This window comes from Vombatus ursinus, unplaced genomic scaffold (genome assembly GCF_900497805.2).
Source record: "Vombatus ursinus unplaced genomic scaffold, bare-nosed wombat genome assembly UNPS02009205.1, whole genome shotgun sequence".
Classification (NCBI taxonomy): Eukaryota; Metazoa; Chordata; class Mammalia; order Diprotodontia; family Vombatidae; genus Vombatus; species Vombatus ursinus.
Window position 1 is genome coordinate 53,315,034 of NW_020948983.1, and position 25,712 is coordinate 53,340,745.

Here is a 25,712-nt window from a genome sequence, read left to right on the forward strand (position 1 = left end):
AAAATTTTAAATATCAAGAAAATTCTCAAAATTAAGTTAGCTATTCAATAGTGTTAAGCATAATCAACATCTGAATGAGACAAATATGCAATACAAACTTCTTTTTAAGCCTATGTTATACCTGAAGAACACTTCTGAGATGCAATATTAAGAAGCACTTCAGTCCACTTTGGAGAAGCCATTTTTGACTGAATAGCTTTTGAAGACACAACTCTTCGCAGAAAAACTAGAAAGTCTCCTAAATGTAGTTCTGCTGCATGCTGTTTTCTAAGTACAGCTGAAGATTTAAAAGAAAACCTTAAGTTATATCACAAGTTTGAAACAAGAAATAATCTTATAAACAATGCCATAGCCACATTAATCAAATTACCAAAAACTTACATTACCAAACTAGAAAAAATAATAGCAAAATTTCTTTATGGGAACAAAAGTTCAGGGAAAATAATGAAATAAAAATAAGAATAAAAGGAGTCCTAGTATCACCAGATCTCAAATTATATTATAAAGAAACAAAAACTGGTCAATGGGATAGCTAGATAAGAAAGACCCTGAAGCAATTTAGCATAACAGCCTATACAGTATTTTATAAAGGACACAAAATACTGGAAAATAAAGGTAATCTTTTTTTTTTTATAAAAACTGCTGGGGAAAGCAGTTTGGAACAAAATACACTTAGAATAATACCTTATACCATACACCACAATGATCTCCAAAAAGATAAATGGCATAAATATAAAGATCAGATCATAAAAAAAGAGAATAGAAGGTACCATGCACCACTAAGAATAGTAGGTGAATTCATGACTAAACAAAGAAAAGTGGTGATCAAATAGGAAAAATTTTATTTTACATTTATGAAATTAAAGCAACTAGATGAAGACTGAAAAAAGATTTGGCAATTAAGACATCATTAGTAACTTGAGAGATGACTGGATTGAACCTTAGAGGCCAACTAGTGTGACCTCTTCAATTTTTAGGTAAAGAAAATGAGGGAGCCCAAAGAGATTGAGTTACATGCCCAAGGTCACACAAGTGTTAAGTGGCAGGGGTAGGATTTGAACCAAGAATTTGTCAGTGAAAAAGGAAGAAAGATAAAATAATAATTTGAAGTAATAGCAGGGTGAAGGGAATACTTTTTTTTCCAAAAAAATGGGGAGACCTGAGTATATTTTGTAGGTAAAATAAAAGAGTCAGTAGAAAGAGAGATAATGAAGGTGAGGTTTAAAAACAATAACAACAAAAACAAAAACAAAAGTAATTAATGGGATAAGTTCCCAGAGGAGAAAGGAGGGTTTGAAATCAAGAGCAGCAGACAGAGTAGCTGGTCTTGATTTTCTACCAATTTCTTAGAGACAAGAAAAGTAAGAGAGGACAAGTTAAGATGGGTTTTGAAGGAATATAAGAATAAATATAAGCAAACTAAAAATGCAGGGCCTTGATATTATCAGTGGAGATGAAGTCATCTACTGAAAGAGGGTTTTAGTGGCATAGTAAAGTTGAAGAAAGAGAAAGTTTTGAACTCTCCTATAATGAGCATGACAGAAAATAAGGAGAACATAAAGATTATAATAAAGCAGTAAAGGTATGATTATTATTAGAGAATATATATTTGTATATGTCCCAGGGGACACAGTTGGTGGGGTGTCATAGTGGCAGAGTATGAACGGTCAAACAAAAGGGTGACAAACAATTCAGAAGTAAATATGTGAAATGGTCACTTTCAGCATTCAAACTGTGAAGATAAATGTACCCACAGAAATAACTACTCAATAATACTATGATTATTAATGTTGACTGAGGCATAAAATAGAGGAGGTATCTACATGACGAAAGTGTCCTCCACTGTCATGAAGAATGTCCTAGGCAGAGAGCAAATGAAAACAACATTTTCTATAGGTGAAATCCTCGTGTTTACAGATGATAATGTGCAGAATACATCCAACCCAGAACATTGTAAGGTCTCCCCAATGAGATCCATGATTACCCAAAAGATATCTAACAAATAATAGTAGAATAGCAGGAGGCAGTTGGTATGGTGAAAAGAGTGTTGAATTTTATGGTCACAGATTCTGAATTCAAAGCCCAGCTCTACTTCTTTGTAACCTCTTAATCAGTGGGACTACGTAATCATAATCTCTAAAGATTCACATTTGCAGGTGATTTCTGGAAAGGCCAATGTAAGGACACACAGTGTCCAAAGATATCCTATGTATAAGTAATATAAGGATAGTATTCAGGAAAACTCTGATCAATAAAAGAGCAAGGGATGGCAAGGTAGACCATAAGTGGTATGATGATACACGTGAAATATAAAAAGACCTAGAGCAAGTACACTGGGTAGATTCTTTGCAGAGATTCTACAGAGGAACACGAATTAAAACTTCAAAGAATGAGATAGAAGACATGAGTTGCAATTTGTATTGAGGGAAAAAATAGCCGTATCAAAGAGATAACACACAGATCTACTGAAATATTTAAGTACAATAATCTATACCTTTATTATACTATATTTTAAGCTCCATGAGGCCAGGAACAGCATATCATATCATATATCACCCTTCAGCACCTAGCACAGGAGGCACTTAACGCTTATAAAATTAATTAATTAGTGGATTTTGTACTCCCAAGGTATTTTTAAAGAAAAAAATGGTTTCAAGATTAAGAGTCTGGTTTGACTAGTTTTAGATCATTTCCCCCCTTGTCTAAAGGTAATGCAAGGTAAGTTTTAAAACCCAAGACACAAAGCCATATTGAAGTATGATAGTCAGTTAATTTTTTTTAAAGTAGGTGCTAAAACAGTCTGTTGCAGTGGAAAAGTATTAGATATGAAGTCAGAGAATCTGAGTTTGAGGAAGAAGAGAGGTGGAAGAGAAAGAGGATAGAGAAAACAAGTCACAGAAGAAAATTTAAAGATTTAAAGATTTATACAACTGCTGAAGATAAACAACATTATATCTATTTTATAGATGAGGAAACTGAAGCTCACAGAGGTTGAGAATCTTGCCCACAGTCAAACAATACACAGGAAAGGTGGAGATTTGAACCCAAGTGTTCCTCACTCTATTCATTAGCCCTCTGTAGCTGGAGTTTATACATTCCATCCAGGGTTTGGAAGGAACATGTATTTATTAAGTGTCTACTGGGTACCAGACACTGTACTAAGCTAAGCATTTTACAGATATTATCTCATTTTAAAGACTGTGTGGGAAAGTCCAGGCTTCAGACAAGAAGCTGCCAGAGCTCAGCAAGAACAGGAACAGTGATTACACCTTCCCTTTAAGAAGAAACTGGGGGCCACAAAGGTTTTTCCTTCACTATTCCCAGTATTACCAAGGAAATACTAAGACACCAAAAGCTGAGGAAGGCTTTCTTCTCCAAAAGGAGAGAGCACACAAAAAGAGAGAAAAGGTATAGACAAAAGCAGAAGATATGGAGAAGTTCCACATTTAAAACTTCACTACTTTAGAATTTAGGCTGGGGCTCTATGTCTCTCCTTCTAGATATCAGATGGGAAGAGTTATCTGTCTCCAGGGAAACTTCAGACAAAACCAAGACAAAAACAGCTCTTTCCTTAGGAAAATGAGAGAGGCCCCAAACCCTATCTACTCCAATAGACCTGCCCTGGAAGGCCTATACTGCTGGTAGGTTCAAGTCAGCTTTTCTAAGCCTTAGTGGAGTTTCAATCCTATTCCAATAACAATTGCTAAAACAAAGTAGTACACTCATCTAACTTAAAGAGAACATTGCTAAGTTAACAGGAAATATAAACTATGACACCAAAATCATCCTACACATGCTGGAAATACTGAGCACCGCAAAGAATTATAGTGATGGGTTAAAATGAATGTATAACAGAAATTCAGTAAACCCAGCTCCACTATTTACTAGCTAAGTCTTTTTACAATTTAACACAAACTGCAATCCAGTGACCCTGGCCTCCAAGCCGTTCCTCCAACAAGACCCTCTGTGTCCTAATGCTGGGCATTTTCTCTGGCTGTCCCCCATGCCGAGAATGCTCTTCTCCTCTGCTCTGACTCCTTCTGGCTTCCTTCAAGTTCCAGCTAAAAGTTCACCACTTACAGAATGTCCTTCACAATCTCTTTTAATTACAGTGCCTTCCCTCTGTTGACTATAGTTGGTTTATCCTGTAGATAGCTTGTTTGAACATAATTAACTGCATATTGTCTCTCCATGAGATTGTGAGTTCCACATGAGCAGGAACTGTCCTCTACCTTTTTCATTTTTTTTTTAAATCCCAGTGCTTAGCACAGTGCCTGGTATATAATAAGAGTTTAATATACATTTACTAACTGACCAAGTAAGTTATCCTAGGTAAGTCACTGAACCTCTCTAAGCCTCTGTCTCATCACATATAAACAGAGACATTTATACTACTTACTTCATAGGGTTATGGTCCAAAAGTGCTTTGTAAACCTTCAAATGCCATATAAAGATGAATTATGGCAAGCAACACCAAAAACTTAATTCAAGAAAGGTAAATAAAAATTATCATCTTCTAGCCAAATAAGAGCAGAGAGGAAAAAGTACTTGATAACTGATGATTTAAGACAATGATATGGGCAGCTAGGTGGCGTAGTGGATAAAGCACTGGCCCTGAAGTTAGGAGGACCTGAGTTCAAATCTGGCCTCAGACCAAACACTTGACACTTACTAGTTGTGTGACCCTGGGCAAGTCACTTAACCCCAACTGCCTAAAAATTAAAAAAAAAAAAAAAGACAATGATAATAAAAAATTATGAAAATTCCTATTTGCAGATGTCATGATCAGATACTTAGAAAATCCCAATAAATTAACAAAGACAGTAACTGAAATACTAGTAGCTATAACAAGGTTATAAGACATAAAAACAAAGCCATGAAAATCATAAGCATTTTTAAACAGTATTTATGAAAACCAGGAGCAAATAGTAAGAGAAATTTGATTCAAAATTAGTACCAAACGTACAAAATAAGATGGTATTAATCTACGAAGAAATATACAAGATTTATACTAGTACAACTATAAAAAAAATTTGATGGTAATAGAGAGAGATTTAAATAAATTAGATTGACATACCCTGCTTGTGGTATAATAAATATGACAACACAACCTAAATTAAGTTTAAGATTTAATTCTAAACCAAGTACTGAAGGGATACTTATTTGGACCCGTAAAAACTAAAAATCAGAAACTCATAGGAAATAATGAAAAAAAGTATAAATGAAAAAAGTCTAGACTGAACTTCAAACTATATCATAAAGCAGTTGTCACCAAAACTAGTGGTATTGGTTAAAAAACATAAATCAGCAAAACAGAACTAGATAAAAAATCAGAAGCAATCAAAAATTGTAGTCCTGTGTTTCATAAACTCAAGAATATGAATTATTGAGAGGCCTCTCTTTTTGGCAAGAACTGTTGGGAAAACTGGAAATGAAAATTTGGAAGAAACTAGAATTGGACCAATATTTTATACTACGTATCAAAATAAACTCAAAATGGACATATGATCAGAGTATAAACTGTCATATAATTAAAAATATTATAAGCTAAAAAGATCAGGTGCTCTTTACAACAATGGGGTAGAAGGAAAATTCTTAATCAAACAAGTGATAAAGGAACAGATAATATAGAAAACTGCAACTAAATAAAATTTAAAGTCTTTTTACATGAATAACATCAATTGAAGACAGGGATAGAAGAGAAAGAGTGGAGTGGGAAAAATATTTGAAACATCACTGATAAAAATCTGATATCCAAAATAGAGAACTGACACAAATAAATAATACCAAGAGCTAGTCCCCAGGAGATGTATTCAGGGAATAGGAAGAGTTTTTAAAGGATGATTTGAAAAGCATAAATGACCATATAAAAATATACTCCAATCATTACAAGAGTAATTCTAATTAAAACACGGTTTAACTTCAATTCAAATTTGCAGACATGAAAAAAATGTGCATAGTTCATGTTGGACTGTTGGTAGAACTGTAAAATGTACCAACAGTTCTCAATACCAGTTTGAAATTATGTTAAGAAAAGTGATTAAACTGGCCATACCCTTTGAGTCAGTATTCCTATTATTGGACAGATACAACAAGTAAATCACGACAAAAGACATGAATGAAACATTTTTTAAGGTTAGAAGATACCTCTGATATCTCTCTTCTCAATATCTCCACAAAGGTCCACCTTTTTTTCTTCCTCTTCTTCCTCTTCCTCTTCACCTTCTCCAAAGGAAACCATGAGCAGCACACCAGCTTGTAACAACAAATTCTTCAACTGACTACACAGTAGATCGAGCAAGGATTGCACTACCTTAGGACTCAGTTTGTCAGCATAGGTTCTAAGGAAGAGGTCAGAGGAAACAATAAAAAATACAATTTGAAAAAGAAAACTTTTAGCAGAATATCTAAATTAAGTGTTTAGGAAAAGTAGGGCTGCTAATAATGAGGGAACAAGCACAGTAAAGAAAAATGCTTACCCAGTGGTAATGGCCAGAATCTGTAGCAGTCTCGTACTGGCTACTTTCAAAGCTATGCTAAGCTGAGAAACACCAGTTTTGGGCAACAGATGCAGAGGCTGCCCTAGCATAGTGTCCGTGCCACATAACTGTGACAGTACATTTAAGAGACCAGTAGAAATTGCCAAAGAAACATCAACTGGTTGGTAGTGAACACTCAGAGCAAAAACTGTAACCAAGAGGAGACGCTGCTGAGCTTCTAAAAAACAAGGTAAAAAGATTAAATTAGATGGTAGTCCCTAAAGGTGAAAATAATAAAGTATAAAATTCACAAAGCATAGAGTGTGGTTTTCTTACAAGTTGGTGGTTGAATACTCAATTCACTAAGCATTTACTAAGCACCTACTGTACGTAAGGCACTATTACGCTAGGCAGTGAGGATATAAAGACAAAATCAAAAACAGTCCCTGTTCTCAAGGAACATACACTAAAAAAGTGACTTTTGTAAAGCATCACTCCTCTACCAAACTCTGCCGGTTCCCTCTTACCAAATGTGAACTCCTCTATTTGACATCCCAAGCACTTTACAATCTGACCACAACTTTCCAGCCCTATTATGCCACTGCCCTTCATCCACTCGAGGGTCCAGCCAAAATGGCCTCTTACTTACATTCTTCATCAACCACACTCTATCTTCCATCACTCTGCCTCTGCAGTGGCCATCCCCCAGGCTGAGAATACATTCCCTCCTCATGTGCACCTCTTTAAACTCTTGGTTCCCTTTCAAGACCTTGCTCAAGTTCCACCTTCTTCATGAAAACTTTGTTGATCATCCTGGCTATTAGTGTCCCTCCCCACCCAGTACTCTAGATCTTTTTTGTACATACCTAAAAACATACATATTTGCCTTCTCCAATACAATATAAGTCCTTTGAGGGTATTATTTGATTTTTGTCTCTGTATTCTAAATACCTAGCCTTCAACTGTCTGGCACACAGAAGCAGCTTAAAAATAATGACTGAATGATTCCCCTTGAGGGATACATGATTGAGATTAATTGTTTCTCTACAAATCCATCCACTAATGTTACAATGCTGGTAAATCCACATTTGTGAACTTAGGACCAACTGCCATTTGCATCTGCAGTTTCACAGGCAGTTCACTCACCAATGTGGTGTTTATTTGCTTGCAGAGCTCTCTCCAAAGTTGCAGATAACTGCTGATAAATCTTATGTACAGCCACTTGAATTTCAATCTGAATATTTCTCTTAGCTGCTCTGATGCCATCCTAAGTTAAAAATAGTAATTTACTTTTTATTGATAGCAATGTCAACCCCTATCCTTGTAGAAAATATATTGTTTATTTGTTACCTAGTCTGTGCTAGAGTTTGCTTTGCCTCTAGAAGCTTTATAAGCAGAAGCATATAAACAATGTACATACATTATAATGAAAAGACTTAACAACTCCAATTGTACCTGATTCATATTTTTAATATTTCTTGGGATTACTCTCTTTCCAACAATTTGCAAATATGTGAATGCCCAAAAGATTTATGATTTTAATGAAGAGAAACCCCATGGGAACTGTTTCCACACAGTCTGTCTATGATTTAACAGGTAAGTGCTAGTGCATTGCCTGTGGCTTAACTTCAAGGTTAAATGGTTTCCTCAGGGTCATGCACCAAGTAAGCATCAGAGGAAGGATTTTAACCTAAGTGTTTCTGACTTATGTTGTCTCTCTTTCCCCACAATTTATTTTGTCTTTTAGTAAATGTTTCTTCTCATAAGGTTTAAGAATGTGTAAAAAAGAATCTGATCATGTCAATGTGGAAATATGTTTAATATGATTGCACACGTATAGCCTGTATCAGAACGCACGACCTCTTGAGGAGGAGGAGGAGGGAAGGGGAGGGATGGGAAAATTTTCGAATTCAAAATCTTATGAAAGTGAATGCTGAAAACTAAAAATAAATAAATAAATTGAAAAAAATTTTTGATCATGAAAACTTAAAAGCTGGCTTAATTAAAACTAAAATTCCCTATATTAAAAGAAATATACATATACCCATAGCCATATGCAAATAGAAAACTTCTGTCCAAATAAATTTAGAATGGAAAACCATTTAGAAAGATTAGTGTGCAAAATACTCAAAAGCTACTTCAGCAATCCTCCAACCTAGGACTGTAGAAAACTCAAATACTTTGTATTTTTAAACTTCAACTTTAGAAAATATAAAATGCGGTTATAAAACCAGATTTACAAAATGCAAAAAGCACAAGCAAAATTAACATATTTTAAGAACATAAACATAAATTGTCATACCTGATAATGATGTAATCGTACACTTTCTCCTTTGGTTCCTGCATGTCCTACTGTTCCTAAACCAAAACAGCCAGCTAGAAACTGCAGTCTAACTGATGTAAGAAGTAAAGATGACTGAAATCCTGATCCTTGCCTGCTTCCTGTTAAGGGTACGCTGCCTTTTTCCTCCATCCCAGATAGGAGAACTAGGATTTGATGAAGGGCCTCCAAGCGAAGCTTCAATAAACAAATTAAAATATAGAAGAGATTTTAAGTTTTTCCACTGAACAAAGAAACAAGGCAAATGCATACCATAGGCTATTATCATATTTTAAATTTAATTCTAACATTTCAAATATTTTATTCCATAACAATAGTTCTCATTTTAACATCTATGACTATTTTCACCAAAGAACTTTACAAAAATCTGTAAACATTATACCTTAATATCCAAGAAAAAGACAACTAAAAAAGCTCTGAAAAAGCTTTACAAAGGTGGGCAAAAATGGAACGTTTCTGGGAGATTTCTGGCCGAAATCTTCTTGCTGGACAATATTCTATTAGCGCAATCACTATGGCCTTTTTCAGTCAGATACACTGGCTAGGCCTACAAAATCCAAGTCATACTCTCATGGCTACAAACCAGTACTCATTTTATTTCCATAAAATCAGGGAAGCCTCATTTGTATTAAATATTCAGCCAAATATCTACTACAGTCATGCTTCGATTCTTGATCAAATAAATTGCTATTTTGTTTCAGTTCGGTTAAAATCATAATAATAGGAATAAGGGCACATATTCTATACGCCACAGTTCACGTCAAGTTTCAAAAATCCAAAACAGTGTTAATTTTGAACAAAACAAGATATTTTACCTCTGCCCTTAGCTGCTGCTGTTCCATTGCAATGATTGAGGCCTGGGGACTCGTGGACATACTTTCCTCTGGTTCTTTAAAACCTGGGGCATTCCCCACATCTCCACTTACAAAGCTGACAACATTTTCAATCAAAGTATGAACTCCAAGGGCCTTAGTAAGGTCAAAATCACATTCAAATGAGTAAGAGGAGCTAAACAACCAGTCTCTACTGTGTTTCAGGTGAGTCCAGGAGTCACTCAAAGGTTCCATTTGACTGTGTACAGGTCCTACATGCACAAATAATAAGGCTGTGTCAATTCCAGTGTGTAGAAAACATATTCTGAAACTAGATGAAGACTGAATGTTGCTGCTATAACAACCAGTGAAAAATGGACAGACATGTTTCAAAACAAAAGCATGCATTTAGTGAATCCAAGCAACTTTGGTTAAAATACAAACTATAGCAATGCAATAAATTAAGGAAAAAATCCTGCTTGTATACTACTGTATAATCCTATATGTGCTATAGCAAAAAGCTGACAAAAGAAAAAGGCTGAAGGTGCTTTCAAAATGTTTAGCTTAAAGTCAGAACACTAAATCAAATAGCTAGCATTTATGTAGCGCTTTAAGGTTTGCAGAGCGCTTTACAAATGTTATCTCATTTTAATCTCACAAAAAGGCTTGGAGGCGGTGCTATTGTTATCTCCATGTTACAGATGAGGAAACTGAAAAACAGAGGATAAATGATTTGCCCAGGGTCACATGGCTAGTAAGTATCTGAGACTGAATTTGAATTCAGGTCTTCCTGACTCCAAGTCTAGCACTCTACTTAGCTGCTTCTAACACTATTCAGTCAAAGATAAACACAATAAAGAAAAATTCATTCCAAAAGGAAACACCAAGTTTAGCCATAGTGGTAAGATCTTGTCTTAATGGAAGGATTGTCTTAAAAGTACCATTTATAAGCATAAAACAGCCCAATATACTTTGTAATGAAAAAATGAATGGTGAAAGGTAAAACTAACACAGAAAGGACATATGTCACTTGTTTTCTTTATACATAGAATATCCATTTTCATTAATTGCATATAATGTGTATGTATTTTAAAGTTTATAAAATTAATACCTGCAGGCAGCAAACAGCAGTTTCACAGTGAAGATTATTAAGGATTTACTATGAAATGTTTCCTGCAGCTTTGTGCTTATCTAGTGGTGCTACAATGTACATGCTAAATGAAACATCATTCATTTTACCAGTAAGCATTTTCTAATCTACTCTTAAAATGTTTAAAGTAGACTTTAAATAAATGTTAAAATTCAAGAGCACAAGAGAAAATATCCTGGAGGTTTCCAACATTGATTTTAATGTGTATACTAAGTGTCAATTTACCCTAAGTCTATAGAAAATATTATGGTTGTGGAGTTAATTCCAAAATGTTGCCATATTTTTCCATTAGGAATGCATGTGAAGGCAACAAATGCAAGAGGCAAGTACATCAGTTGTATTTGTCACCATAACTATATGGAAAGGATCTGAGAACTATACCATTTTCACACTACTTAACCACCCTCAGAAGGAAGTGAGCCAATGCCATGTGAAATTCAAAACTCTTGCAAGATTAGCAACATTTGTGTGTCAACAGCTGCATGTGAAAACCCCCAAATTGTTACGGCTTAAAAATAAGCTAAATTTTTTTAGGGAAAAAAAAGTATATTAAAAATTATTTTCAAATAATATTAAATCACAAATATAATATAAAGATTAATTGGTTTCCAGATTTTGAAAAAAACCAAAAAATTAAAGTTAAGCTTTGAGCAACTTACTAAGTTAAAACTATTTTGCAAAGGAAATTCACAATTTGTATTATAAAGCTAAATATTTATTTCTACAAATGAGAAAATAAATGGTGTGAAAATATGAAATAATATCATAAATACATAATATATCAAATAATAAAGGATAAATAATGCTGGGAATGTACAAAAAAGAATACATTCCTTTCCCCCATCCCAAAATTCAGAGCAATAATGTTCTAGTCCCTTGTTTATGTTTTGCTCTAATTTTTCAACAAATTTCAAAATTTCAATTTTCTTTTTAATTCCTAATACATATGTTCTTATTTGATGATAAATTTACAATACATAAAAATATTACTTACATTTATATTCATATGTAATTATTAAAGTAGATATACTGTCATCTGCCTTCACTCTGCATCCTAAGGACCCCTGGGCTTTTCCCTCTACCCTGGAGTTAAAATGTTCTATATGAGTTGTCTTCCTCACTATTAGAATTTGAGCTCCTTGATAGTACAGATTGAACTGCTTTTCTTTTGCATCCCCAGCACTTAGCAGAGTGCTTTCCACATAGTAAATGTTTTTTCATTCTTTCATAGAGCAGGGACAGACCTGAGCAATCAGGCCATTTATTATGAGCTCCCTCTTCTCCCCTCATCCTCATCTCCTACCACTCAGGTGCCTTCTGCCACTTTCCTCCTTTACCCATCTCACATGATGAGGTGGCTTTACTCCTTTATCAAGGCTAACCCATCTACCTACTCAAGCGATCCTATTCCCATTGCCCCTCTGTCATCCCCATTCTAACATTTAGTTTCAGTCTCTCTGTCTACTGGCTCCTTCACTACTGCCTACAAATATTCATCTCTCCCATACATACACATGTATATATGTACATACACACATATGTATATATGTACACACACATGTATATGTGTACACACACATATGTCTATGTATGTGTGTATGTGTGTATGCATGCATGTGTGTGTGTGTGTGTGTGTGTATGTCTTCTGCCTTTGTGGCTAATCTCCTTGAAAAAGCAGCCTGCAATAGGGCCTCCACCTTCTTTCTTCCCACTATCTTCTTACTACACTACAATCTGGCTTCTGACCTTATCATTCCAACAAAACTGCTCTCTTCAAAGTTATCAACTAGCTCTTAAGTGCCAAATCCAATAGCCTTTTTCAATCCTCATTCTCCTCAATCTTTTTGCATCCTTTGACACTGTGGATCAGTCTTTTCTTGCTACTCTCTTTTCTCTAGGTTTTCAGCACACCTCTCCACTCCTGGTTCTCGTCTCACCTATCAAGATGTCTCTTTTCCATATCCTCTGCTGGATCTTCATCCATATCACACCCTCCTACCTAAGTGTCCCTCAGGGTCCTTGTCGTGTGCCCTCATTCTCTTCTCCTTCTATGCTATAATTGGTGATCTCTCATCGGCTGCCACGGATTTAATTGCCATCTCTATGTTGATGATTCTCAAGTCTATCTATCCGGCCCCAACATCTCTGCTGACCTCCAATTTCACATTCCTAACTTCAGTAGACATCTTAAACTCAACATTTCTAAAGATGAACTCATTAGCTTTCCCCCCTCCACCCGGTTGATTACCTTTCCTTACTGGTACAGAAAGCAACACTGTTCTCCCATCCCTCAAGCTCAAAACATAGATGTCAATTCCAACTTTATTCTCTCTCATCCCTCATATCCAAACTGTTGCCAAGATCTGTCAATTTTACCTTTACAACATCTCTTGAATTCATCTCCTCTTTCCTCTGACAATGCCATCACTCTAGTGCAGGCACCCTCATCACTTTTGCCTGCCTTAAGTCTCTCCCGACTCTAACCCATCCTCCATTCAGTCACTGAATTTTTTTTCTTCCCTAAAGCACAGGTTCAACCATTTCACTGTCCTACTCAATAAACTCCAATGGCTACCTATCATTTCTATGATCAAATACAAAATCCTCTGTTTGGCATTCAAAACTCTTCATAACCTAGCCTCCTAGTCCCGGCCATGTACTCTTCAGTACAGCGGCACTGGCCTCTGGCTGTTCCTTGAACAAGATGCTCCAGGCATTTTCTCTGGCTGTCTGACATGCCTAGAATGTTCTTCCTCATTATCTCCACTTACTGGCTTTCCTGGCTTCCCTGGCTTCCTTTAAGTCCTAACTAAAATTCCATCTTCTACAGGAAGTTTTTTCCAACCTCTCTTAATTCTAGTACTTTCTTTCATTTCCTGTTAATCCTATATTATAACTTGTTCGTTTACTTGTTGTCTCCAGCCATCAGACTGTCAGCTCTTTATGTGAACAGATTATCTTTTGCCTCTTTTTGTATCCCCAGTGCTTCACACAGAGCCCAGCAGAAGCTTAATAAATGTTTATTGACTGACTTAAATTTACAGATGAGGAAACTGAAAACCAGAGAAAGTAAGTGATAGGCCCAAGTTAAAAGGACAACATCAATTCTTCAATAATAGAAGTGATCCTTGGAATTATAGGCAGTATTGCTAATTCGTACTTTCCTCACCGATATGTTGGAAACTTCAATTTCCAACATCAGTTAATGATAAAGGATAACAGTATATAGCATCAAGATCTCTGAAAATGCTAATTAACAACTAATCAAGATCAAAATTCCATCTTTTTAGTAAGTCAGAGGAAAAATCTAGTATAATTCTAAAAACAATTATTAAAATAAAGATCAAGAAAAATAATGTTCCATCTATAAGCTGCAAAATGAAAATATGAAAAAAATGTTCATTCAGCAACTTTTTTTTTCTTTACCAAAAATACTTTTAAAAACTGAAACCTACAAACATGGAAATGCAATATGGACAAGTACTCAATCTTTTGAAAAAAGTGTATTAAAGCAATCAGTTAAGTTCATCTGACATATTTTTGTATCTGATTACCCAAAAAGAGAGCATGAAAAGATGCATCAAAAAATTTCTGTAATGTATTTGGCCCCAAAAACCCAATTCCCTCCAAACACTGAATTCATAAGATTGTGACTACACAAGAAAACACAATACAAAGTCCATGGTTTTAAAAAATTTGTGGGAAAAAAACTAAATGTTTACTTATCCTTATAACTTAGCTCCTAAAATGGAATTTTCTAAATGAATGTGGCACGGCTGCAATACATACTTTATAAATCATAAAATATGTAGGCAAGCTAGAAGAAGAAAAAAGTAAACATGCCATCATGTACTTGCTTGAAGCTCTTCTTTTTTCTGGGGCTCAACTGGCCAAAAAGGAGTAAGTACACTACCACATGAGAATCAGAAGACAAAAGGAAACATTTCATAAAGGAGACAACATTTATTATTTTTTTTTCTTTCTTTATACAACCCAAACTTGAAATGCATAGTTAAAATGGCATATCACTCATATACGATACACCAAGTAGTATAAATTTTGAAGGAGTTATTTCCAAAGTTAATCTTAATAAGGCTGTATTACTAAATTTAAGGAATTTAAAAACCAGAATAAAACACCAATGTTGCTTCTTAATTTTATCTTCACTATTCTTCACTATGAATGTTTACTATGAATGTTTCAGCCTACATTTGATGACCTCATGGCATCAGATGATTTAGAACTTAATCAAACAGGCTCATTTTACATATGAGGGAAACTGAGCCCCTGAAAAGAACTTAATTTAGGTCACAGAATAGTAGCAGAGGTCAGAAAGAGTAGATCAATTTGCAAAAAAGTATGACAACGTGTGAATGATCAGATAGACGTTACCTGAATACAGAAGTTTTAAGCACCATTCAAACCCAAAAACAGTGCTAGACTTGACACATTTCACACAATTAGAAAGGTTCCATTACTTCTAGGATGTTTCATTTACTCTGAATTGAATGGACTTTTGAACATAGAGGCAGCTTTCAAAATTTTGCTTTGATTACTTTGAAAAGCAGGTAAATGAATTTATTTACATACATAATTTTTCTGTTTCTTAAGTGGATATATAACTATTTTTTAAAAAACAGGTGCTTAATCATATAGTAACATAATTGCAGAAGCAAAAAGTAGGGGCAGTCCAAAACACAATTTCACCTAGGGCAGACTACTATGCAGATCACCATCAACTCAGAAGAAAGCCTGTGAAGGCTTAGTAAGTATCTGAAAAGCAATCGGTATTCATTAACTCTCTCAACCACTGATCCAATTACTTTTGGAAAAAGAATTCAACGAAACATAATCCTACTAAGACGACGTCAAGAGTTTGGGACTATCCCTGCTAATAAATGTAGATAGCCAGGGGATCAAATTACATGATTACATGGAAAAATGTGTGTGTGTGTATGTGTGTGTGTGTGTGTGTGTGTGTGTGTGTGTGTAATTTCTTCCTCAAAATTAGGAGGAATATAAAAAATGAAAAATACACACATCAATATCTTCATAGGTTGAAGTTTGTTTATTATGCTTACATCAGATACAGAATTAACACTATAAATGATTTGAATGGCTCTAAAAGATTCTAAACACGTGTAGGACCATGTAGCTGCTGGCAAACCGGTGCAACTACTTGCAAGTGAGCTCTGACAAACAGATTTCTACTCTATAACTGCACTAACCAAAGAAAAGTTGATGTACTCTAACCATAACAACTTCAAGGTAAAGAGGGTAATATTTTGCATATAGCAAAAACATCAAAAGAAAAATGACTTCCTGTAAAAAGTACTTGGAAATATGCCAGCGATGGGACATAACATCTTAGAGCTATAAGGGACCTTAGAAATCACCTAGTCAAAAAGCCACATTTTACAGATAAGAAAATCAAGGTTCAGAGAGATTAAGAAAGATGTCCAAGGTCACACAACTGGTGAGGGACAAACTCAGGAGTCCCAACTTCCAACCCAGGTTTCTTTCCACTACTATCTCATATCAGCTTTCATTTATCAAATATTGGACTGTTTTCATTAAGGCAGTTCGCCAAGATGAAGTGTCATCACTAAATGTGGTACAATTTAATGTGAATTAATTCCCAACATGCTTTTTATAGGATAAGAGATTATAATCTAAAAATTCCTAGATGCTAGGATATATAATATTGAAAAATAGTAACTTACATTACTTGTTAACTTTCCTTTTGCCTCACCAGACATTCCAGAGACAGCAAAATACAGTGGAAGAAGTGCTGGTCAAAACAGACCAGAATTCAAAGCCCACCTCTGTCCCAGCTGTATGACTGGCATGACAAGTTATTTTGCCTCTCTAAATCTCAATCTTAACGTCCTCATGTGTAAAATGGGTAATAAGGTTACTAATTACACTTATTTCAAAGGGTTATTCTGGGTACCAAATGAGAAAATGTGTATCAAGTACTTTGCAATCCTTAAATTACCATATAAATGCAGGTCATTATTATTAGATATTTAGCTTTGCAAACAAAAATCAGTAAAAATGGTTTAACTATGGCTAATCAGCATAAATAGTTTAAATATTTAAAAGTTACATTATGCAGTGAGTAAGTACTATGGACATTTTATTTTTAAAAGTCCATAAAAATTTTGTCCCATAACTTATTCATATTTAGATTCCATTTGACCTACCCTCTCTCAAGAATGCTACACTTTTATTTCCTCAATTTTCAACTACACAATACTGCTGACAAGTATGCAGCTCGAGTTATTTGGAGTAAAAATGAAATTTATAATCAAATTCTGAAATAAGAATTCAATTCCTTTATTTTTCTACATGGAATAGCATAACAAAAAGTCTCCTGTTTCTAAACCGAAAGGAACTCAAAAGCTATGAAAACTAAGACATTTATCATTCTCCCCCTCTAGATTTTTACAGACATTAAATCTAAGTAAAAAAGTTATAGGGCACTTACTATATCAAAAAATCATAGGATCTAGATCAAGACTCTGAAGGGACCTCACATGACCCTCACTCATCCAATCACCTCAACCTACAGATGAGGAAACAGATTCCCAGTAAGGTAAATGGCCTGTCCAAGGTCACACAAGTAGTGTGGGAAACGACATTCACAGCTGGGAAATGAGCTCAAGTTTTCTGACTCAAGAGCCAGTGCTCCTTCCACTGTATTATACTACCTCCCCTAAGGAGTGGTTGAGTGGGTGTACACACATATGTACTACATGCAAAAGTGTGTGTGTGCGTGTGTGTGTGTGTGTGCGTGCACATGCAAAAATTTGTGGAAAGGAATGGAGGAGACATTTCATTTTTAAATTCAAAAAATTATTAAAACTTTCAAAGAGAAACATTCCAATGTGGGTTTTTAAGCATTGTCGATAAAGAAAATTTTCCAACAGATTTTTGCATAACTATAACCACAAGTAAGTTTAAGATAGGTACCAATTGTGGAAGTTCTGCTATGTGGAATATCGGAAAAAAGAGAATTTAATGTTATGAATTACTTTTCAAATGATCATTTTCTTGGTATATCTCATATAGATCTGCTCTCCTTATTTCCATTCACAAAGCTAAACAAGAACTGACTATATATACATATATATATATATCCACTACATATTCTATATATATATCTCTATCCACTATATCAAATGCTTTAAGTAAGGCTTGATGATAGCATAAAATTGCTTCCTTAATCCAAAGTAGGGAGAAGAGTGAACCTCACACACACCAATTATCTCTCGTTAGCTTTATCCATAGATACCAGCCAAAGAATATAAAAAAGAAATCTTTCAGGTTTTTGGATACTACTTAAGTTCTAGAAGCTCTATGATATAGTTAAAAGGTTATTTACATACAATGAATTACACCTCAAGGACAAGTAAATGTAATATATTATGTTTACAGAACTTTCTAGCATCTCTGATATGACTAGAAATTGACACAGTAAGTTATGCTGAACTGAATATTACTGATTGCTAAAGACTTTCAGATAAGCAAGGAATATTTTTTAAATGTTTTCCTTTTAATCTATTCTGATTCAATACTCATACCTAATTTATTCTTCTAATGATATAAGTTACTAATTCAATGTTAATTATTCTAAAGTAAGACAAAGGTTTATTAACAACTACATAATTTGATCTAATACGTAAGACAATGATACTTACCTCTCTTTCTGTGAGAAGTCAAGTTAAAATCTACATTTCGTCTTCCACTCTATAAAGTTAAAGGAAAACAAAACCTATTCAGTTGTGAAATCAAAAGTAATTTTCAATTTAATAATTTGAGCTTTAAAGGGAGAAAAAAAATAATACAGACAATAACGCCCTATTTCACCAGCTGTCACATCTGTAGCAACTTGAACCTGCTACAAAGGTTCTAAAGAGCCTTCTAGCTGTGCTGAACTAAAAGCCTCAAAGTCTTTAAGTTAAAGACCTATGAAAATATGTCACAAGGCCCATTTACTTGGCTTCTCAGCTCCTTCTCAGGCTCTCTCATAACTAGGGCATTTCTCTGGGCTAGGTGCAGACCTACCATTTCATAGGATTTTTGAACTTTCCAACAGTCTCAGAGAGTTGAGTTAATGTGGATAACTGAGAGGTTAACTGACTTGCCCATAGTCACTTATGGTATGTATCAAAAACAGGAAGTAAGCCAGGTCTTCTTGGCTTCAAAGCTATCCTCTTATCCACTATACGAAGGACTGGGAGTAAGGTTATTTTCTAAAATTACCTTTGCCTATTCTGCGCCCCCACCCCCCCCCCCCCCCCCCCCCCCCCCCCAGCTTAAAAACCTCCACTGATCTCTGCAAGTTGTTAGAAAAAAGCAATTTTACTGAAGTAACTTACATTAAGGAGAAAATGATCGATAGACTTTATTCTTTCAATGGCATCTACATTTTAAATGATCTCTTAACTTAATGAATCTCCAACTGGTGAAATTTTAGGAATATAGCTTAAATACATATTTTCCTTTGGCAACTTCAATTCTGCCCTATTATGTAATGCCAGAGTGAGAAGTAAATTATACTGGAGAGAAAATGAGATACCTTCACTCTGCAGCTCAAATAGAGACCTCCCCTCATATTGTATTTAAACAGTTTGTATAGGGTATAAAGAAACTAGCTAAAATAAGTGGAAGCCACTTAGTATAGGGGCAAACATCCCTACATACTTCCATAGCCCCGATAATATTACTATATCATAGTAAATAGTAATCAAAAAGTTAAAATTTTGTTTATAACTCTTCACTAAAGTGGAAAAAGAGAATTCTTTTTTTTTAACTTAGGAACTTCAATTTAATTAAAATACTAAGGATTTGCCTCTTAATTTTGTTTTGTTTTCAAACTGGGGATGAAGAAAACCTCGATCCCTCAATAAGTAGTATTTTTTGAAAAAGGATGGTGGTAGTGAATAGAAAATAGAACCTAGACCCTCTTTGCTTCTTTTATCTTCATTTATCAGTTCCTTTCCAGAGTGAAACTGTTCTCAAATGCATAGATTTTCTTCTCTTTTTTTTACTTTTTGTATGGAATCAGAAGCATCTATAAGTTTCAGGAGATGTTTTCTTTTTCATTTGACAAGTATGTTACTTTTGGATTCTTTAAAAAAATTTTTTTTATATTTTGACATTCTAAGATCCATTTTATTTTTAATAGCATTTTATTTTTTCCAATTACATGTAAAGACAATTTTTAGTATTTGGGTTTTTTTTAAATTTTGAGTTCTCAATTTTTCTGTCTCCCTCCCTTCCCAAAATGGTAAACAATTTGATATTGGTTATATATAGAATTCATTTTTTTTTAGAATTCATTTTTAAAAGAGATTTCTTTTAGCAATAAAAGTTTTTCAAGGTTTAAAGATTAAGATTCTTCTGTATGGGAAAATTTCTTATTCAGAATTCTTCATTCCTCAATTTGGTTGTTATTCAGTCATTTCAGTCCTGTCCAACTCTTTGTGACCCCATTTAGGGTTTTCCTGGCAAAGATAGAAGGGTTTGCCATTTTCTTCTCCAGCTCATTTTACAGATGAGGAAACTGAGACATGGAGGGTTAAATAACTTTCCCAGGGTCACACTGCTATTAAATGTCTGAGGCCAGATTTGAACTCACGAAGATGAGTCTTCCTGACCCCAGGCCTGATACTCTATCTACTGCACCACCCTGTTGCCTTTCATTCCTCAAAAAAGCAGGATAAATGAGGCAGTACTGTATTGATTGACTTTCAAATGTCAGAAAATGGAACTTTAGACATTACAACAAATTGTACCACTTATCTTGCTCAGTTAAGAGAAAAAATGTCTCATCTACTTTAATTTACCTTTCTCAATCCCAGGGAAGTTATGAGCTAATTACAAAGATACAAAAGGCAGCTTTTCTCAGACTAATGTTTTGAATCACTTTTAGAAATGTGTACATTGCTAGCATGTTGTGGAGAAATAAGAGAACTGAACACAAGTTAGAATGGAAAAGTTTACAAAATAGGGAAGTTGGACAAAATGTGTAAGTAGGACAGCTCTATACTTCCTTTATAAGGACTTCAGCAAATGGCTTCACTCTTTTGTCTGAAATTATATAAAATAATCAAATATCCCAACTTACAAAATAACTGGAAGTATGCCAAATAAATTACTGTATTATCAATGCCACTGTTCTCCTCTATTAGGGAAAATATAAGATTTCTGTATTTTTTAAACGTTCACATTTATAAATTTTTCTTATAAGAAAGGTAATTTTCTGTAAAGACAATCTTTATATTGATCTAATTAAAGTTTACTAAAAAAAATCAACATCTACTATGCCCCAAGCTTCATGTGTTTCTTAATATACACTGAAGACAAAAATATCCTCTTTACAGAAACTAAGGATGACAAAAAATCCTTTTCACTTACCAGTGAGTAACCCTCTTCATCTGATTCAGGCTGAGATAAATCAGATTCACTCCTTGATTTGATCAGTCTATAATTCGGACTTGCATGAACTGAGCGGCTCTCTGCAGTAAGACTTTCACTCCTGCCTCACACATGTACACACACAAAAATTTTTTTTTTCAATTTGAGATTGTGAGAAGGTAAAATTAAACAGCATTAACAAAACAGATAATATACTGATTGTGAAGGATCCTTTGTCTATCAAAGAAACATCTTGACTATTCAGTAATAAAAGGGACCTTTCACTCACACTGAAGTAACATACATGCTTCTCTTTTTGAATATAAAGCTACCTAGAGATAAAAGTAAATTTATATTTGCCTCAGCTACAGTTCTTAATAACAGAGTGTTCAGTCTCCTTTAACTCAAAAACTACTTGCTAGTTTAAGTCACTGCTACTGACTACATTACTTCAAATTCAATACAACCAATTTCATCCACATCTTTTTTTATATCAGTTCAATTTACATTTAAAAAAACAGTCATGAGGAAACAAAGTAGCAAGAATGGCAGAAACAAAAGAGAACCTAGTTAACTTGCCAGCACTTCCTACCTGGTCATAAGTAAAACTCCATCAGAGGTACTTGTTGTTGGCGGCTGCAACTGTCCTTCCTCTTTTCGCTTTTGAAGCTCTTCTATAACAGGACTTACTCCTAATATTAACAAGGCACATCGATGGATCACAGAATTGCATGCAGCAGTATACACATCCTGGCCCTCTGGAAGATCTGTGCTGACCCTTCGCTCCTGTTGAGACTGAGGAGGCTGATCATCAACACGAGTCCCAGACCCTGCCCCAGTGTTCATTCTATCTCGGTCCCGGCTGCGTGCTACTTCACGGGCTGATAGGAAACATTGAAAGATTTCTGTAATAATGCAACACAAAAACAAGGTCTTAACACATAGGGGAATAAAAGCAAAGAAAAATGCATTTAAAATAGTAAATACATGTGGACCAAACACTCAATGAGACTTTTTTTAAAAAAAATCATGCTATTTAATCATACACAAATAAGTTAATTTCTTCAAAAATTAGTAATCCACAGTTGTATTATCTTATTTTTACAATTATTTGAATAAGCTGAAAGGAGCAGTAAAACACCTTACCTTTGTTTCAACTTCTACTCCCACTAAAGGAGAGTTAGCTAAAAGGCATTGTTAAAAGACATTATCAAATTTACTTAAATGATTAAAGCCTTTATATCCAGGGTCAAGTTATAAAAGGTAATAAGAAACTGACATGTAACCTAAGTTATAATTAAATAATTTTTTTCTCCTATGAGGTTCTGTTAATACCTACCAAAGTTCCTGCCTATGATGATTTTTAAAAGACTAGCATATATGAAAATGCTCACTTAGCAAAGTTATTAATGTAATATTACATTTTACCATAACCCAATCAATCAACAAATATTTGTTAAGTGACTCCTACAGGAAACCATCATGCCAAAAGTAAGGCTAATAAGAAATAAACACATGATCACTTCCCATCAAGGAATATGTAACCACATGGGAGAAAAAAGACAAACACATGAAAAGATAACTAATAATACCAATCAATGATCCATGCCCAATATGTGACATGAACAATAACTCCAACCCAGATTTTTTCATATAGCCTAGCAGCAGCAGCCTAAATTGCACACATACAATTTAGGTTACATATTAACATCCTTTTTTTGCCAAAGATGAATGTGTCGATCAAAAACTACTATGTTTCAAAGAACTTTGACAATTTTCTTTAAATATCTAAATATCAGATAGCAACTAAAAACTATCTTTCAAGACTATAAAATTTAAAAAGACCCAAAAAAATCTATTCACCTGGCAAACGATGTACTATATAAGTGGTTCCAGATTCTACAGAAAGCAACATAACATTCACATGGGTAACGTTTTACAGCTGAAAGAAGGCAGCTGCCAGGTTTTCACAAAGAATATATTTTCAAGAAATGTGTTCCTTTCCATCATACAAGAATTTACAAGGTTGCCAGACATTTTTACCACCCACAAGGTATGCTACAGAAGACCCGAAATGACACAAGTTGTGACAACCTTTAAGAAGTTAAAGTGAGTGGCAAAGCTTTCCGAAATCTAATTGCATGGTCTCTGAGCTTTTAAGTCTGAATAATTAAGTAAACAGGCAACTTCAAAAAGGTGACCCAGGATGTGTATCTATTGAATCTCTGGCAACATTCAACTCATCTACAAATGAATAACAGTAAGATTAAACTAACACTGAATTGTCATTAATTAAATTCGAATTAGTTGAATATAATAAGTCTAAAGACCATGTTGTATTTAAATTTAGCCACAAAGGTTTTTCTGTACACAACACACACACACACACACACACACACACGAAGGCAGTTTTAACAACTATTATATCATTTTATATGATGTATACGATTGTCTTCAATTCATATAAAATAAAGATCATAACTGATAACTAGGGTATAACCACCTTTTAAATACAGATCAAGTACTCACAAACCCAAAGTATAACATTTTTATATATATATATATATTTGAAAACTGTACTTACTACCAGCTGTCATAACTTCATGCTCCCTCTCCTCTTCCTCATCTCCTTGCTCTGGATGTCCTTCTTCTCGGTCTCTCTCTGCTTGCTCTTCCATCTCAGCTTCTTCATCAATGGTTCGGGTAAAGGAATGCTCCTGTGCATCAGTATCTGCGGATTCCTGGTTTTCGGAAATCTTGAAAAAAAAAATTAAAAATCACTTAATGAAAATTATTTTCTCAAGCCTTAGAGTACAGTATTCCTATCATTTTTATTTATGGAAAAATACCAAGATAAATAATGCACACATTTTCCTATGAATATCTAAATACAAAGGTTTACAAAGAGTAAAAGGAGTACATATATTTTTTCTCTTCTGAGGTTTTCCTAAGAAGACTCTAGTATAAAATTCACCTACATCTTCGGTATATAATAAAATTTAGGCTGTGCTAATTTATTAGCACAGCACTCCAAGACCAAGAAGAAGTTTAATGAACAGGACTTTACAAGAATCAGTAAATAAGCATTTACTAAATGCCTACTATATGCCAGACACTGGAGACATAAAGACAAAACTAAAACAGTCCCTGCCCTTAAGAAGCTTGCCATCATGAGACACAACATACATATCTCTAAGAATATAGGAGGGGGGAAAGATACCAAAGTAGTTTGGAAGAGGAATGCACTAGCATCTGGGGAGATTAAGAAAAATTTCATGAAGGTGACAGCCCTTGAGCAGAGTCTTTAAAGAAACTCAGGCTTTGGGGGCAGCTAGGTGGCACAGTGGATAGAGCACTGGCCCTGGAGTCAGGAGGACTTGAGTTCAAATCTGGCCTCAGATACATAACACTCACTAGCTGTGTGACTCTGGGCAAGTCACTTAACCCCATCTGCCTCACCCCCCCCCCCCAAAATGATGAAATTTTAAAAATTAAAAAAAAAAAATAAAGAAGCTCAGGCTTCTAAGGGTCAGAGAATGCACGTGTCAGGCATGACAGCTGGCAGGACAGAGGCATGGAGATGGTAGACGGAGGCTCAGTCATGAGTTTTCAGTGAGACACACAATCTGAATGGACTAAGCATGAATGACAGCAAGGATGATGGAATAAGGCTGGACAGTTAGGCTGGGGTTTTGAATGCCAAATGAAGGCATTTCTATTTGATCCCAGAGGTACAAGGGAGCCTCTGAAGTTTCTATAGGATAGGAGTTAAGCTGTCAGACCCATGCTTTATAAAAAGCACTTTGGCAGCTGTGAGGAAGGCAGACTACACTGCGGAGCAACTTGAGCCAAGAAGACCAATTAAAAAGACAGCACGACAAAGTTTAAGCAAGCAGTGATGAGGGGCCAAACTAGGATGTTGTAATGCAAGTGGAGAGAAGAGGAAAGAAGACAGTATGGGGATCACAATGATAAAATATGGCAAGTGTATACGTAAAGTAAAAATAAGGATTTGGTAATGACACAGAGGTTACAAACATGAGTGACTAGAAGAATGGTAATTTAGAAAATGGAATTTCAAAAAAGGGATGGGTTTGGGATAATGGTAATGAATTCTATATAAAATAATTTTTTTGAGGCAATTAGAGTTAAGTGACTTGCCTAGGGTCACACAGGTAGTTAAGTGTCTGAGGCCAAATCTGAAGTCAGGTCCTCCTGACTCCCCGGCAGGTGCTCTATCCACTAGGCCACCTAGCTACCCCTTTATAAATGATTTTTAAACAATATTGCTCAAGCTGTTTCTGTTACTACTACCATATATAAGTACTTATTATCTATATGAAGAAAACAAGAAAACTTCAGAGGAAGGGGGATTTAATCTTTTAAATTCTCACATATCTATAAAGCTAGAAAGATAGCAGTTAAAAACAAAACAGTAGATCAGCTAAAGAGTTTAGATACATAGAAGCAAATGAACACAAATAGTATAGTGACTGATAAACTCA

At 34.8% G+C, this 25,712-nt stretch overlaps 1 protein-coding gene across 1 annotated transcript in view; it reads right to left on the bottom strand.

The window, feature by feature from the left end:
- HERC1 (HECT and RLD domain containing E3 ubiquitin protein ligase family member 1) overlaps positions 1-25,712 on the bottom strand; it is a 193,823-nt gene that overhangs the window by 94,556 nt on the left and 73,555 nt on the right. The window contains exons 22-31 of the mRNA XM_027851988.1: positions 23,792-23,963; positions 21,800-22,112; positions 21,208-21,328; positions 18,486-18,534; positions 9,636-9,904; positions 8,782-8,997; positions 7,626-7,746; positions 6,480-6,717; positions 6,148-6,341; positions 122-277 (exon numbers count right to left, since the gene is read on the bottom strand). Coding sequence (XP_027707789.1) covers positions 122-277; positions 6,148-6,341; positions 6,480-6,717; positions 7,626-7,746; positions 8,782-8,997; positions 9,636-9,904; positions 18,486-18,534; positions 21,208-21,328; positions 21,800-22,112; positions 23,792-23,963 — 1,849 coding nt within the window. The remainder of the gene's footprint in view (positions 1-121; positions 278-6,147; positions 6,342-6,479; positions 6,718-7,625; positions 7,747-8,781; positions 8,998-9,635; positions 9,905-18,485; positions 18,535-21,207; positions 21,329-21,799; positions 22,113-23,791; positions 23,964-25,712) is intronic.